Genomic DNA, 17,532 nt, shown 5'->3' on the forward strand with positions numbered 1-17,532 from the left:
AGGAAATTCATATACCAGTTACTGAAGTAGCTAAGTTAAGATGGAATTGGGTAGGCCATGTTTTTGCATCACCAGGTTCAGGTAAACGCAATGGCGTTGCTATTCTCTGTCATAAACGTTTGGATGTCCAGCTCATACGACAGGATAACGATTCTGAGGGTAGATGGGTTGTTATTTCCTTATTGATTAATAAGATTCCCATTACAATTTTTAATATTTATGCTCCCACTACTCAAGATAAGCTGTTTTGGCCCCAAATCCTTTCCCTTTTAATGCAATGCAATGATGAATATTTGGTTTTCGGTAGTGACTGTAATATGATCATAGACCCCTTTATTGACAGGAATTCCAATTCCAGATTCGTCCCTTCCCTCATGCATTCTCAATTTACTTCCACTATCTCTCAAAGGTCTCTTGTGGACTCATGGAGGCTCTGTCACCCCACATTACAGGAATACACTTATTATTCAACTGCTCATTCTTCGCAATCCCGATTAGATTACCTTTTTATTTCCAAAGCTCTACTTCAGCATATTGCTCACTCAGACATCGGATCTATTCTAATTTCTGCTCATGCCCCAGCTTCCTTAAGCTTAGATCTACTTCCTCCCGTTAAAGGCACTAGATGCTGGAGATTTAATAATTCCCTTTTATTAGACCCTAAGTTCACACCGGACTTTCTTGATTTTGCTACCTTATTGTTAGTAGAAAATGAATCTCCTCAGGTGTCTCCTCAACTTGTCTGGGACTCCTTTAAAGCTGCCTCTAGGGACTTTATTATCTCCTTTGTTGCTCAAAAGCGGCGTGCAGCCTCTCATTCATCCCTGTCACTTAACTTGCAAATTAAAAAACTAGAACATCTTTATTATCTAACAAAAAGCCAATCTACCTTAGAGGAGCTTATTAACGCCAAACTTTCTTTTAATAAAATTTCTACTAATTCTGCGAATTTATGTTTACTTAAATCCAGCGCTAAATTCTATAGTGCACAAAATAAATCTGGCAACCTTCTTGCTAAATATCTCAAAGTCAAAAAAGAACGTACTGGAATTGAGTCTATTTTATCCTCCTCTAATATTACTCTCCACAAAGACGAGGACATTCTTTTAGAATTCTCCAATTTTTACAAATCATTATCTGATGACTCACCTATGGTCCAGTGCCAGGATACCCTTGGGGTGACAGTCGCGCTCAACAAGAATCTAATACATACATACATACATACACATATACTCCTGAATCTCAACCCCCTTTATCTGTCATTGATCGATATTTAGCTTCTATTACCCCGCCTCCCCCTTTGGATGTAGATTTCTCTTCTCTAGAAAGTGATATATCCACTAAAGACATTATCAAAGCTATTCAATCACTTAAAAAAGGGAAAGCTCCCAGACCTGATGGTTTTACTATAGAATTTTATACTCATTTTTCTAACTTACTTGTTCCCAAATTGCATAAACTATTCTTGTTTTTTATATCTTCCCAGAGGTCTGAGGGTTCATTTCAGGAGGCTTTGATTTGTCTCCTCCCTAAAGAGAATAAGGACCATACTTTATGCAAAAATTACAGGCCTTTTTCCTTAATCAATCTGGATTATAAGATTTTTGCGAAGATTCTTGCGCTCCGTCTAAACAATATTTTACCACAATTAATAGGTAGAGAACAATGTGGATTCATTAAGGGTCGTCACCTCTCTGATAACACTCGTCTCTTTTTCAACGTACACAGTACATCCCACTGCCATGGTTTCTCATTAGCAGCTGTTGCTTTGGATGCTGAAAAAGCTTTTGACAGGGTCAATTGGCAGTTTATTTTTTCAACACTTTCTTGGTTTGGTTTTGGCCCTAAATTCCGTTCCTATATTTCACTTCTTTACTCTTTTCCAAGGTCATTTATTTTAGCTAATGGCCTTGTTTCCTCTTCATTCCCACTTCTCAGAGGTGTTAGGCAAGGATGTCCCCTTTCTCCTCTTTTATTTATTTTGGCTTTAGTACCTTTCTTATCCAAAATCCGAACTAACAAAAATATTACTGTTTTTTTTTATGGCGATAAGCATCTAAAACTCTGGGCATATGCCGATGACATACTTTTATTTATTTCTAATCCTCAGACCTCTCTACCGGCTTTTCTTTCAGAGGTCTCTACTTTTTCTTCAGTTTCAGGATACAAACTCAATGTAGACAAATGTGAAATTCTACCGTTAAATAAATATTGTTTTCATGCTGATTTTGTGTCTTCTTCTTTTCACTGGAGCCCTACTAAGATTAAATATTTAGGCCTATGGTTTACTCATTCTATTAAAGATACTGTATCACTCAATCTTAAGAACCTCCAGTCAACTTTATTTAATTCTACATCCCAATGGCATCCTTTATTTTTATCTTGGTGGGGTAGGCTAGATTCTGTAAAAATGATGTTGGTTCCTATAATTTTATTTTGCGTCATAACATACTTCCTTCTTTCTTAAGAACTCCTCTTCATTACTATCACAGAATGCGACGGACTCATTATCTTTACCTTTGTGGGTAGACATTGAATCTTATCTCATTCACCCTCTTTCTTTTGAGGAATTTTTCTCCATATCCAATACCCCTCAAAAATTTTCTCTCCCTATTCTTAAACATTCTCGCAAAATTCTTCACCCTCTTATGCTGGATGGTCTAGATGACCGAGATCGCTTTCTACAATCCCCAATTTGGTATAATAACCACATTAAGTTTAAAAATAGGACTCTTTTTTGGAAAGATTGGTTCAATCTTGGTCTTAAGTGGACTCATCAACTCTTTCTAGGTGATACTTGTATCCCTTTTCAACAATGCAAATGCGATATTCACTTCCCTCTTCTTATCATTCTAAATATACATTATTAACCCTAGCTGCTCAAAGTTCTTATGATAAGCTTATGGCTTCTTCCACGCAGATTAACCCTTCTTCTGTACAAATTTCGTTTTTGAAATTATCCACTTCAGCTTCTCAAATGTATAATAAATTGAGAACCATTGGTCACAATCGTGATAAGTCCATTGTAGAATTCAGCTGGGAGTCTGACTTAGGCACATCCTTCTCCGTGTCAGTGTGGGATAAAATTTGGATCAAAATAAGGAAGTCTTCTAGGGCAGCAACTATTACTCAAACGTTATTCTTCATATATAATAGACTTTTAATCACTCCGGCCAAATTGCATCAGATTAACCCTCTCATTCCCTCTACCTGCTGGTCCTGTCCAGCTCCTGTTGCAGATCTTAAACATATGTTATTTACATGTCCAGTTATACACCAGTTTTGGTTTACAGTATGGCGTCAAATTAACAACATTTATCACACGCATATCCTTTTTTCTTTTTCTCATATTTTTCTAGGTAGTGTTGCGGAAGTTTGGTCCTCTTCCACTTCCCTTAATACCCTTATCATTGACTTGCTTCTTGCTGTTGCCTTTCAACAAATTACTAAATCATGGAAAAATGCTTCAAATGTCTCTTTTCAAGCCTGGTGGTATGGTGTTTGTTATAATCACAGATTGGATAGAGCTTATGTTCACCCGATTACTCTTGCCATTAAGCGTGACTTGTTATGGTTACCTGTGACTAATTTTCTAAATATGTCTGCTCAATCAATACCGTCCCATATTCCAAGTATAGAAGAAGTTTCCAAACCTCCTTAGAGTATTGTTAATTAACTATTATTACAGTCTGTTCTTATTATCAATATAGGATTGGATTTGTAGCAGTGAGTTGAATATTTTATATAAGTTATATTTGTATATTATTTTAGTTGTATCAATATAAGATATGTTTATTTCCTGCTTTTACCTCCCTTCCTGCCTATTTTCTTTTCTTTGTTGTCTACAACATATTTTCCATTTTCCTATTATTATATAATGTATTGTATTACTGATGTATCCTAAGCTCCTACCCAATAACATTTTCTTTAAACTCAAAAAAAAAGGTTTCTGTTTGCAGCACTCAGCTGTTCCTGCAGACTGGGGAGGGTGGCATAGGCACAGCATGCAGGGAGTAGATAGTCTTGTGTCAGGCTTGGGCTCTGCCACTGCACGAGTCACATGTTAGGGAAGACATTGTTCATCCCTGGGCTTTGGCAGTACCTGGGAATGTTGCTGAAGGGGATGGAGGATTTGGTGCAGGGGATATATGAGGGAAAGGAGCATGCGTGTTGATTTATCAAAATGCTAGGGATAGCAGAAGTGACATCACATCCCCTTTGCTCTTAATGAAATCACAGGAAGTGACATTATATGACCCTTGACCCTGATTATTTCCAGGAAGACATGTCATGTGATACTAACATCACAACACGTGACCTCGTGGAAGTGCCATTATAATTGGATTATTAGTTTAACAGAATAACGATAAATGTCTATTTTAGATACCACCTATATTTATGATGCTGATGGCTTGATCTATCTTTGAAAGTTCTGGGGCATGATACTAGCCCTAACTTAGAGCGAGCGAGGAAAGTGAATAATGCAGTCCGTTTCTAGCAGGCTTCTCCCTCTTAGAACATTTTGAAAAGCATAGGTAAAACCACGCTTTTTTAAAAACAATTTCCACATAAGTTTGCTAAAATGCCATAGGTGCAGAAAGGGCCCATACAAAATATTCAAATTCTTTCATTGTGGGCAAATCCCAAATATAGTATGGGTGCCCCCTATAAGTAAAAAATGACCTCCATTGTGCCCAGGCCAGCATTTTGTCATAGATGCCCCATATTCAATGACTACCCCCTTATATAAAAAATAACATAAAATATGCCAGTGCTAAAATTAAGTAATGTATGCCGTCCAAATACCATAGATAACCCTTATGTAAAAAAAGTCCTCAGTATGTCAGAACCAGCTTTTGTCACCCTTCCATATGTCAGGTTGTCCACCATTATGCCAAATGTCCCCTCAGTGTGCTAGTACCAGCATTATGCAACTGGTGTACATATGCCAAGCATTTCCTCAAGTATGCTAGTACTTTTCAATGGATGCCCCAGTGCCATGAATCATTTCTAGTACCAGCAAATTTTCCATTCGTGCCCTTTATACCAAGAATTACCCCCACAGTGTGCCAGTGGAAGTATTTTGTCAAGGGTGTCTGCCACGCTACGAATTGCTGCAAGTGTGCTAGGAACAGTATTTTGCCTTGTCTTCCACACTCATTCGCACGTTCATACCCATTCTCTCACTTACACTCATTCATCCTCACGCACGCTCTCTTACACTCCTTTACCCTCATTTTTATTTATGGTCACCCACTTGTATTACATTTTAATCTCACTCTTTCTCTCTCACTCATACAGTCAGGGGCAGGTATATGATCTTTTGTGTCAGGATTGTGACACAAATATAGAACAAATTGTTGGGGAGGATGTATTATCCAACAGAATCCTGGATTTGTGATGGGTAATATCCCAAAGTAACACAATGTTACGCTTCTTTGCATTATTTTGCATCAAGAGGGCATTGAAATAGGTTTGACACAAACCCTTATCTATAAACAGACAGGAACTTGCACCAAACACGTATTCCTCCTTGAGGCAGTTTTAAGAAGGAGAAATATTTTATATGTGCTACACTGTACAGCATACATACAAAGTGTGACAAGCCTTAAAGCATAGTTTTGTACTGGAAGGGTCACCTTTCAGTATAAAACCTATGTTTCAGAGAACACACACCCATGCATTTTGGTGCAAGGGTGTGTGTGTTGGAGAGTAAAAAGGCACCATATCTCAATAGATAGGGCACAATTTTTCTCTCACCCTTTGACGCAAGGCATCAAGAAACTCTGGTGCAGAGTTGCCTTTTGTCAAAGAATAGTAAATCTGGCCATCAGTTTCACCTAATCAATGATTTTCACTCATATTTACTCACACTCACATGCTTACACATCCACACGCACTTACACATACACACGCACTCTCACACAAACTATCTCCCTTAAGAATACTCTCACTCGCAAGCACTCACACAACATACATTTAAAACCATTTTGCACTTCCCACAGCTACCACCAAAGGTCCAGAGTGTGCACCATTTTTTATTAAACTAATAGTAAATAATAGAATATTATTAACTATTAATGGACAGAAAATAAGGAATGTAGGAATTCTTGCCACTGACTTTGTCACGTCTGAGGCCAGGGATCACAAAGACAGTGCCAGGAGTTGCAAGTGGCAAGCCAGGAGTTGCAGTTGCTACCCATGGTGACCCCTAAATGACATCTATTGAGAGGAGGCAGGAGGGAGCATGACTAGTTCCCGTACTATTGCAGTAGATGTGTGGACTTATTTGTTGCTATTGCTAGCAGACAGAGACCTGCCACGTCTCTCTTCTCCAGGTGCCTCCTGTCTTATTTTAAACTCACCCTGAGTTTGCAAATCGAGGATTACTAGGTCCCGTATTGGTGGCACCAGTAATTTCCCAGTCCAAACTACTAGAATACTCATACGGCCCAGAGCAGTATAGCACCCCCCTCCCAAAGGATATTCCTCCAGTGCACCTGTCGTGAAGGCCAATCAGGTACTTATCCCCGCACCCATCCCCAAACACTTGCAGGAATACTTCAGGTTGTCAAAAAAGTAATAAATATTTAATTTCCAAAAATGTAGGTCAACAGTTTAAAAGTAGAAGAATGTTTTTTTAAAATAAAATTTTAATTAAAATTTCATACCAATAAACTGAGACATTCATTGATTTTACCGAGGAGGTCACCGACAACAGGTATATCCAGACCACCAATTAATTGAGAAGACACATCTAGAATAACAGAGAGGGAAAACACATAATTAGCGCAATCACAAACAGAAATCCGTTTTACAAATAACAATGAAGAATGTGTTTCCTTCTGTGGTTTCCTCTTTCTCACCTGTAATTACCACATGTCTTATTCGAGGTGCCAAAATGACTGCAATGTTTCATGAGTGAGAATGTGTTTTACATTTGGGGCCCTGTGTTGAAGTGCTGTGTATTCTTCATAAGTGGCGGCTCTGTGGGGTGCTGTACATGGGTCTGGTTGTTCTATGTGTCTGGGGCCTGAAGATGTGTCTGCCCACCTTGCATGTAATGCTTCTAAAGGGTGACCAATGCATGAAAGGTTTTAGGAAGATTTTAGGGCAGAGATTACGAAGGGGGGGGGGGGTAACAAATGTATTTGGCACCGTCATTCCATGTAAAATGTTTTTAATGTAAAGGAGGCTTGAAATTATAATCTGCGTTTCACTAAATTTGCTGTTTATTATGCAGCCCACACCATTGGATGATTTTGAAATAATCAAAAATGGAGCATTACAATGATTAATATACTTAGATGGGGCAACTCACAATTGCGTAAAAAGACATAATGTACTATGGGAGAATACATTAGGAAAAATATCAACCTTGCCATTTCGTCTTACTCAGGGCTCTTTGGGCGATTGGATTTGTGCTTGAGGAGACGGGCTAGAAAGGCGCCACCTGCTGGGGCTGCTTTGCTGGAGTGATTCATGATGGAGGTGAGGAGAAGGAGGAGGAGCCGTGGCAAAAACGTGTCCCAAAGTTCTCCAATAGGAGAGCGACAGTGCCCAGTTACCATTGAAGGACATGCCTCAAGGAAGGTCAATAAAATGCCTATAGTAGTGATTGCATGCCTTGGCACCCCAAACTAAACGAGGTGTGTAATGCGTCCCACCCTAGATAGCACATGCTACATAGGCTAAACACTATTGTTGCTAGTGGCAAACCCAGGAATCGGAGTTTTCATGATTCTGTTACCTCGTGCTTGACCCTGATATATTGGCATTGCTCTTAAATTCAGGCCGCCTAACATACTTTAACCACTCCTAAGGAAGTTGTAACGAAAATGCTTTCTGTTTGTTACTCTGACGACCCGTCAGCAACTATTTTAAGGCTGTCGAAAGAAAAAGCAATTGCAATCTATCTACGTGTTTTTATTATGGCAGCAATCACATTTGTTTGTTGTGTGTTTTTATCAGTCAATTGCAGCTCCTGCTTAATGACGTAACTGGTTGCACGTTCTACAATATAATCCTCCTTTTTATCTTCTAATATTTAACTTTCCATTCAAGGCAAACCTATTGTTACTAATTTGCATATTCACTTGTATACCATTACATGTTCCATCAGGCCCCATATGTGTCCTCTCCAGCACTTTAACCATCTGTAAAGGTACCTCGAAAAAGTCTTCCTATCGGCTCAACCAGTACCTCATGTTTGGCCTCCATGAGAACCTAGGATGTAGCTACCGAGATACCTCCTCCACAGCAAACCCTCTGAGCTTTCCACTGTCTTTCATTTCAAACCTGTTAGCTGGCCTCAGACATCGTTTTGGTGACTTCCAGGAATAGACTGCCAACCTGCCTCATGATTTTTATTTGCTTGGGCTTGTGGGAAGCTATCTTGCTTACATTGTTGCTTATTTCTTAAATGAAGCGTATTGTATGTTTTCTTGGCGACTCTTGATTACAATCGGTTTGCTGGAAAGTCCTGAAGCAATCAATGTATCTCTGGATCATAAAAAGTCTAATCGTTTTAGCGTGTGCTTGGCAAACGCCTAAAAGAGTGATTGAGAAGGAATGATTCCAGAGTGGATTTCGAAACTAGATTTAGAATACTGTCATCAATTTTGTTTACCAAATTGTTAAAAAAAATCACTTGAGAATGTTCAGCAAACGTATAAAGTAAGAGAGGGTTAAATAACAATGCACTTTCACAATCCCCACCCTAACTCTCACCCTCCTGCCACACTCCCCTATCAGTTATGATAACGTAAAGTCCAGAGGGTATGGAACATTAAACACGAGAACTCCAACATGTAAAGAAACATATAAGAGAAGAAACTAACGAGCTTCCTATTTACTTTTAAAAATAAAGCCATCAAGCAAACATGGTATGTCTGTATGTGTTTGTTGGGAAAAATAAAGAAAGAAGGGTCGGATTTATTGATCATTATAAATAAGAATATAAGAAGCAGTGGCTTATTATGAAACGAAGGAGAAGTAAAAGTAAATCTTGGATGACTCGATGTAATCATGACACTGTAATTACTGGAATAACCACCCTTGTGAGGGAGTTGAAAGCCGTTGCCACAACACGGGACACCAGTTCCTCACAAAGTATAATTTTAAGGTGAAAAGCGCCCGTGTCAGCACAAGTTGCTTCAACGCTCTTGCAGCACTAATACGCTGTGTGTCACAGAAGTGACAGCTAGGAGCTGGAGGCTATAAGGAAAGTAATGTGTAAAACAACAACTAAGAAAAAGCGTGTGTCATTGGGTTAAACAGGAGGACCTGCTGGCCTTCCGGAAACGGAGCATTTCTCTCAGCAGGGGCCTCTGCACTAAGAAGTGACAGACAACCTGGTTTCCGCCCCACAGCAGAGGTATAATAGCCGCCCCAAACAAAAGGTGCCTCAAATAGTGTCCGTAAAGAGTGTGATGCGAGCCTAAGGCTTCAAATGAGGAGAGTGAAGTAGTATTATGGTCCTTCTTGAAATACTCGGTGAACTTCCAACAATGAGTCAGTTCTGAGCTGAAGTTGGACCTCTGCAGTTGGTATTCAGTTATAGTGGTGTATAGACTGCTCCAAGCAGACATTGTATATATTATTCTAACTGTGGGGCTCTCGATGACCCCCGCTTTCACAGATATTATTGAGTCCTGGAGGTGTGCTTAAGAATTTTATTGAAGTTATTTTTTTAAAATACAGTTCCATTCAAAACCACATTCTCTCACCCCACTCCCTGAGCATAGAATGGACACTCACCAAGGGGGCAGCTGACTGCCACCAACAGAAAAGCGAGAGCGATCTTCATGGCTGAGAGATGGCTGGGTATCGAGATGCGATCTGGAGTGCACAAGGTTCAATCTCAAGGTGTCTCTCTCAGCCCAGAGCTCCTCTCTTTATACTGGAAGCGACCAGTCAGTCTCCTCCCAGCAGGTCTGATGTCAGGTCACGTGACAATTGAACCAGTTTGATTCTTGGCCGTGGGATCAATCAATGTTGACTCAACAGGTGCCAGTTTCTCTCCACCTTCATTCTCAGGTTCCATCCAAAGGGAGGAGCTAAAAACTCTAATTGTCAGGTCTCTGTTTTTTGTTCTAAAGAACAGGACACGTAAGCCTAGGCGGACATTTATATTTACACCAACAAACGATCTCCTTTGCATGTTGTTTAATTTTCTTCTTTTTTGCAATTTTCTTTATATCATCATTGCAGTGGGAAGGATGCATAACCATGGTTTACCGGGCTAAACACTATCCCTGATTGCAAAGGTTCTACAAGTTTGCACTTTCGGAAGTGCACACCCCTGGGACTTGAAATCTTAATGCAGAGCTTCAGAAAAGAAGACAGTACAGTGAGGTTTTTTTGTTGCATATTTATATAGCGCCAACTTGACCCGAAGGTATTGGAGCGCTTTACATGAGCACCGTATTCACATTACACATTCAGGCACGGGGAGATTAAGTGATTTGCCCAGAATCACAGGATGTGGACGCGACCCCGAGGCTCGAACCCTGGTTTCCAGCACCAAGGTCGGCAGTCTAGCCGACGGACCACATCCTCTCTCCAAGTGAGTGCACGCCATGCATGGCCAAACCAAAGTCAAAAAAAATATTCAGGCTTTAGTTCCTAAAATGGTGTAAGTCAGCTTGCTGTCACCCTCATGCAAAAGGATCTTCAATCACCTTCAGGAGCCAAGTAAAAACCACTCTAATTGTTAAGTTTCTCTATCAAATGTTTGCCAGTAAAGAAAACCTACTAGTGTTTTTTTGCATTCCTTGGGAATTATGTGGTTAGCTGGTTTATTCCCTTGCACCCGATGTGCTACACATGTCTAAATAGACCTTGCTGGCAATTTAACATCTTCTCCTTTCCCTATTCAATTGCACTCCATGCCAAAGTTACAAATTCTAGAAAGCAATATCGGGAAAGGCAAAGAGAGCCAAAGAGGGAGGGAAGGAAGAGGATGAGTTATGGAGGGCGTTCGTTCCCCTTCAATGTGCTGTTCTCCTATAGACCCGGGCTTTAGGATCTGCCTTAGAAGATTAAGCTTTTCTTCTAGTTTTGGCTTTAGAGGGAAGGAACCTTTTCACTGGACTTTTAGCTTGATATTACAACTATCGAAACAGAAACTCTAAACAAAATGTTCACATTCCAAAATTAACAGTGTCATGTCTTTTAACTTCTTGGCAGTGCAGAATACTAAGTCTGCGACTATAGGGAAGGTGTAACGCGCAAGGACAATTGAATGACTTTATTCCTGTGCTTTAGCTAACAGCTCTATTAAAAATAATGGAAAAGACAATACATGTTCTTGGAGGTCAACAGTTTCTCGGTGCTTTTAGTGGTACTGGGTGCACACAGGCAATGAAGTAATGCAGAAATGTTGATTTCTCATCTCCCATTTCATCTCTCCCTACCAAATAAATGACCACACTCTCTCTTCTAGTCCTGGGTCAAGCCAATCAGACCCCTCTGGATCCCAGCTCTGCAGAGGTTTGTGCATCCAGATCTAGTTTCTCAATCTGCATGCCTCTTTTTAACAGTCTTATGTCTCCCCTCATGGTAAGTCACTGTTCACAATATCTTTGAACTAAGTAACTCTGCCCACTACTGTACCACAGACCTCTGCAAGGGCTTCAGTCTTTCCCAGAGTGTCCTCCATCTTTTCATTGGAGAGATTCAAACTTGGAAGAAGGCTGTGCCTACATTGATTTTCTCAACATTACTTATCCTAGCATTGCTTTTAATAGTCTTTTTGCATAGGAATTTTCCGGGAATATATCCAGATGACCTATTTTTTTCCTCATGACTGCATCTCCTTTTGAGTTTTCCTGCATGTCCTTTTTGTTTGTCATATGTAGCTCAGAATAATCTGTTATCAAATCTTGACCCTCCTAGTTTGCTCATTTCCCAGGAGTCCATGGACTGGTAAAGCAGTCTAAACGTTGAGTTTTCTTCCCAAACATATGTGCCCAAGCTCGTTGGTGTGTGTTTGTAGGTGGTGATTTCTTTCATGCTTGCATGTTGTGTGGCCTTCTTGGCTCTAGCAATGGAGTCTAGTCATTCTAGTTCTGATGGCTAGCCTGTTTTTCGTATGCAGAGGGGCAGAAGTAGCAAACTTGTTGGCACTGTTTTTATTGAAAACTTTAAAGTGTCATATCTTTGGTTCCCCTTTTTGAATTTCTGTCATTTTGGTCATTAAAATATACTTTTTAAACTGTTTTGGTACTACTAAATGCTTTATTTTTGTTTTTTTAACTTACACATTTTCTTACTTTACGCCTGTATGCTCTAGCTAACAAGGGTTGATTGAGGTTTAAATAACGGAAACCTTTACTGAACCTAGCAAGAATAAGGACATTGTCACTTATGTTGGACTAGCATCCACTCCAACTAATAATCCACTTTCTCATAGTGTTCTTTATGCACACTACCTTATATTTGGGACCCAAAAATCTAGAGAAATGTTATATATAATAGCAAATGTCCCATCTTCTCTTGACATAATCTCCAGTCTGTATGTTGTTGACTCTCACTAGTATCATCAGACGGTAATGCACACATGGAGTGTGGTTCTGGAATCTGGATCGCAGGCACTTCAGTTCCCCACTCATATTTGTTTTTCATAGCAATGAATAAATAGCTCTTTGACATTTCTTACTACAGTAATTAACAGTGATTCAAATTGCCCAGTTTACACGTACTCAATGATTGATTAGGCTTGGTGAACTGTTGTTTAAACTCGTGTAATTTCGCATAATCTTACGTTATGAATATTATGCAAAATGTCATAATAAATAAAGTCACATATTTGGAATGTTGTTTGGGAAACATACTATTGCAGGGGAGCAACACAAATGAATCAATGTGAGCAGCTGTTGGTAACACCGTGAAATACATTCTCGTGTCCAAAATGGACGAGAGGATGCATTTCATTCATAAAAGTACGACAAGATGACGGACGGAAATTGTGCTTAATAACACCTAACTTCATATAGATTTTTATATCAAATAAATCGTGTTACTTTGCCCAGACGCATTGATGATCTGGCTGAGCTGAACTTGTCAGTATTTAAAGAGGTTTCAAGGTGACTCCACGTGTCAGCTATGGCCATTTGACCTGCTGCCCTCATATATCGGATGACGCACAGTGGCCTTCCATGGAGGTTGGCTGATGGGGTGACATGGAGAGAGTTGGCCTTGTTTCCGTGTTTCCTCAACCACGGAGTTACCGAGGAGGAATGACACCGGAGAAGAGACTGGGATCCCGGGAATGCCGGTACCCTTGTGAAATTCAACGATAAGTCCTTTCTAGATGTAACAATAGGACAGAAAACCTGTAGTCTGCCCATTGTGCCTTGAAGCCGCAGGTTATTCGGAGGAGATGGGCGCTTTGGACATGGAGGTATAAATCCTGCATGCCCACCTTTCATAGGAATCACACTGCAAGAGCCCAGGGCCTCTTGCTCTGAACCGAGGCCTTTTAATTGATGGACCCCAGGGACCAGATTACTCTCTTTACATTTGTGACTAGTCCTTTTCCCCTAAAAGAAACGGGCTGTTAGTGACAGGCCTCCTTTGACACCAGTTGCTGTATCTCTGACTTTGCCCTGCATCCTCACTTTTCATCTGGTCTGAGAAAGGATGCTATAAACTGATTTTACAGGAATCCGGGATCTTTTGATCACGTTGTTTGCAGTATTTTCAAGGAGGGCCAATGTTGATGTATAACTTACCCTCAGGAAGAATTCAAGAGACAACCTTTGCCATGAATCCACTAGATGGCGCTGGCATAGTGAGGATCGCTGCTGCAGCGTTACGCCGGCTGCTGGCCAAGGTTACAGAGAAATGAATACTCGCAAAAGCATAGTTTCCCATTTCTTTATGAGACACTTGCAAAGAATAATGCGAACAATAACAAACTGAAGAAGCCAACACAAGTGGCAAAGTATCTGCCTTCTCTCATACTGTCAACATTTTTTCCGTAATCTGCTTCAACTGTATTTAATTCTACATGCAGGGTAGCTTCAGTCAGCTATGGTTTTGTACTGCACCAACAAGCCAGAAGTGTCCCCGTGCGATCAAAAGCTAGTGAAGGGAGCGAACGGGGAATGCGCTTCTGAGGCCACATACAGCACAGCCCTCCATCTCACATTCAGCTCTGGACAGGCGCCCAATTCTTATGGACTGGCCTGTCCGGCGATCTGGCAATGCCTGAAGGGCTTCTCTGACCGGTCAGTGTGAGCGCCCGTTTTCTGAGTCTTTCGGGCATATTTTGTGGTGTTGTGTAGGCAGTTTTTACTTTGATCTCGCTGAAATTGCCACAAACAGTGCCTACAGCAAGTACACATGCATGCAGTTCACCATACCTTGCAAAACACTTAACCAGCGCGTCTTTACAAGTTCAGAACTGGCCTGATCTTCAAATGTGGGCCACTCTTTCGCTGTATCATTCGCTAAAGGGGCCACTTTTATTTTGGTGCCCGGGGCCTGTTTTCAGTCCCAGTCTGACCCTGCGTTTTGTGACACAAAAAATAAGCCAAGGGACACCCTCAGGCAAGAGAGAGTCCATGCGCTCAGATGTGGCTTACTATAGCGGGGATTGGCACCCCCGCACCATTGTCTGCCCACGCTCTCTAACCAGCAGTGGCTGGTGGCAGGGGCGGCTGGTGACATTTGAAAGTGGTGCGGCGTAAATACTGTGGCGGGCGAGCGAGCCCGAACCACCTACGGTGGGTTTCAGGGGGTCTCCCCCGAGAAAATATTGAAAAAAGTGGGGGGCAAATGTTGCATTCTAAAGCAAATTTGAGAAGGAGGTGGCTTGGCGAACACATTTCTGGGAGTAACCAGACAAGTCTCTTTGCACTTGCACAGATACATTACTCTCCCTGCATTCACATAGGCACACTACTCACCCTACACTCATAGACCCATTACTCACCCTTCCCTGACATCACTAAGCCTGCATTCACCCATCCACATCACTCACCCTGGACTCTCACAGGCACACTGCTCAACCTGCACTCACATAGACATCACTCACCCTTCTCTGCACTGCACTCAATAGGTTTAATTTATTACAGTCTAGGTATTTGTGATACTATTTAAAAAAAAAAAAAAAAATGTAACAGTATACAGAGAATTCCTTCAATTACATTGCTCACGGTGACCATAATGTGCCATATAGACAAAGCATTAAAACAACAGTGGAAATGATAACACCCTTATATCATTCTGATTCGGTCCTGCAAAAATTCAGTCATTCCAATGTTGGTTTTATGGAAAATAATTATTTAAAAAAATAAACTTATGTGAAACAGGAAACAGACAAAAAATAATTTACATGTGCAACATCATAAAATCGAATATAGATATCCTGCTTGGATCATAGCTAAGGCAGCAGTCAGCTGCAGCGCTTCATGACTTCCAGCCATGTGCATTGCTTAACTATTTATGCTTTTAAAGTGCCCGCCGCCAGTAGCACCAACAGGATTAAATAAAGCAGAGCAAATCTCAGAAGGCTTTGTTTAAACACAATACCGCAGTCCATCCGCTTCTCCAGGTGCGTGCACTCCTGATTATTGATATAGCGCTGTCATTTATAACAAAGTATGAGGCGCTGAGCAGGAGAGATGTTTAATATCCTGATTAATTAGTAATTGTTACCACAGGTGTGTGTATCCAGCGCTGTGCACCGGCAGCGTGTAAAGGGCTGACCTGTGTGTACCCAGAAGAACGTTATACCCAGCAAGGGCTATTAAGTAGTATAGGCACAGAATTGTAGGTCTAGCGCCGTCTGCACTCCATGGTGTGTAGAGTTGTGTATCGGGCTGCGCTGCCTATTACAAACTGCTTATACCTGGCAGTTATATACAGCAGTGTGCCATTAACTGAACATACTCTTGCATATGTGCTATCAGAATAGATTTTCATATAGTTACCACCAACATTTACTCACCAGTGGGAATCAGTGGCTGGACGGGGGGAGGGCAATATAAATAAACACACGCTCTCTGTATTTCGGCTAGCTCTGAAACCTTGAGATTAAAACACCAAGTAACCCACCGCAAGCAATGATAATGCTCAGACCGAGCGGTGCCAACTGCCAGAGTCCTCTCAGCCACATCCGAGAGGCTAAGGAGCTAAACATACCAAAAAAGGCCCATTTCCTCCCTACCTACACAGTTTACGTCGTGTGTTCCTCAGTAGTGAACGTGTCAGACTGCAGCAGTCTGCTCTCCACCGATACCTACGGTGCCTGTGATGTATGCTGACCGCTCTCCACGTCCGAGGGCTTCCTGCGTGCAGGCGCCAGCCGGGAGGCGCGCGTGCCGGAGCGCGTGTCGGTGCCCATTGTTCCAGGATGGAGCCATGCATGCTGGGCTTCTATCTTTAGCGCGCTGCGCTCCCAAGAGAGGGGCTGAACTTTGGGAGGACAGGACCACTAACGCCCACTCTCGGTCTTGTTATCTTCAGCAAAGCAAAGGTGTGAATGAGCGGAAAAGTGCCGCTATTTTAATACAGGAAAACTCGCTAACATTCATTTCAAACTGCATACCACAGCCATTTAAATTGAGGCAGAGAAGTAGAGTTGAGTTTTCTCGACCATCAATCACTACGTGCACCCAGTTGCGGCTTGCGGCGGGGGGGGGGAGGGGGGTGGTGTATGTGTCGCGCGGGGGGTATGTGTCTTGCGGGGGGTATCGCGCATGGGGGGGTGCAAATACATTTTTAAAAATCCTTATCCTACCTGAGGTCTGACTCCTGAGCACGTCCGCGCCGCCTCGGGTCCGTCCGTTGGCGCCTACAGCGGTACAGCCCCTCTCAGGCTCTCAGCCAATCCTGGCACTGCCAGCAGCGCCAGGATTGGCTTAGGGCATGGTTACGGCTCGCCCGCCTGCCCATTAGGAGACCGAGGTTTGAGCCTTTGCTCAACCCTCAGTCTCCTAATGGGCATGCGCCAACCAGAGCAGACACAAGTGCGCATGACTGGGCACAGAGCGAAAATTTGCTCACCTTCCCCAATCATGCGCACTTGTGCTGCTGCCTGTTGCCCCTGCCTGGTCTGTCTGACAATCATGTCAGTCAACATGACGTCGGTCCGCCCACCCCCGGGTGGGCGGGCGACGACATGATTGTCAGTTCTCCTCTTTGAACTTAAGTAAACTGATTCAGTTTACTTAAGATCAAAGAAGACGCCGATGCTGCGGGCGACGGTGCGGGTGGGGGGGGCTACGCCCCCACGCCCTAATGGACGCACCGCCACTGGCTGGTGGACAGAGTGCTGTGGAGTGGTGTGGTAGGGCGGTGGAGGAGCAGGGTGGGGGGTAGTAAACTACGAAATACGGGCAAACAGAGGTAAGTAAGCAAATAAATAAATAAAATGAATTTCATTGCGCACGCTGCAATGCCAAATGCGATGCAGCATGCGCAACGAAATTTGTTTGATTTATTTATTTGTTTACTTACCTCTGTTCGGCCCTATTCTGTTGTTTACTACTCCCCACCTTGCTCCTCCCCGCCCTACCCCAC

The 17,532-nt window shown here is 42.0% G+C and overlaps 1 protein-coding gene across 2 annotated transcripts in view; it reads right to left on the reverse strand.

Moving 5' to 3' along the window:
• Positions 1-9,905, reverse strand: part of LOC146811149 (uncharacterized) — a 244,954-nt gene extending 235,049 nt beyond the window's left edge. For both annotated transcript variants that reach the window (XM_085618215.1, XM_085618213.1), the window contains exons 1-2: positions 9,760-9,905; positions 6,672-6,757 (exon numbers count right to left, since the gene is read on the reverse strand). In XM_085618215.1, coding sequence (XP_085474341.1) covers positions 6,672-6,757; positions 9,760-9,808 — 135 coding nt within the window. In that variant the 5' untranslated portion in view covers positions 9,809-9,905. The remainder of the gene's footprint in view (positions 1-6,671; positions 6,758-9,759) is intronic.
• Between the last annotated feature and the right edge of the window lie 7,627 nt (positions 9,906-17,532).

The sequence above is a fragment of the Triturus cristatus genome, chromosome 7 (genome assembly GCF_964204655.1).
Source record: "Triturus cristatus chromosome 7, aTriCri1.1, whole genome shotgun sequence".
NCBI lineage: Eukaryota > Metazoa > Chordata > Amphibia > Caudata > Salamandridae > Triturus > Triturus cristatus.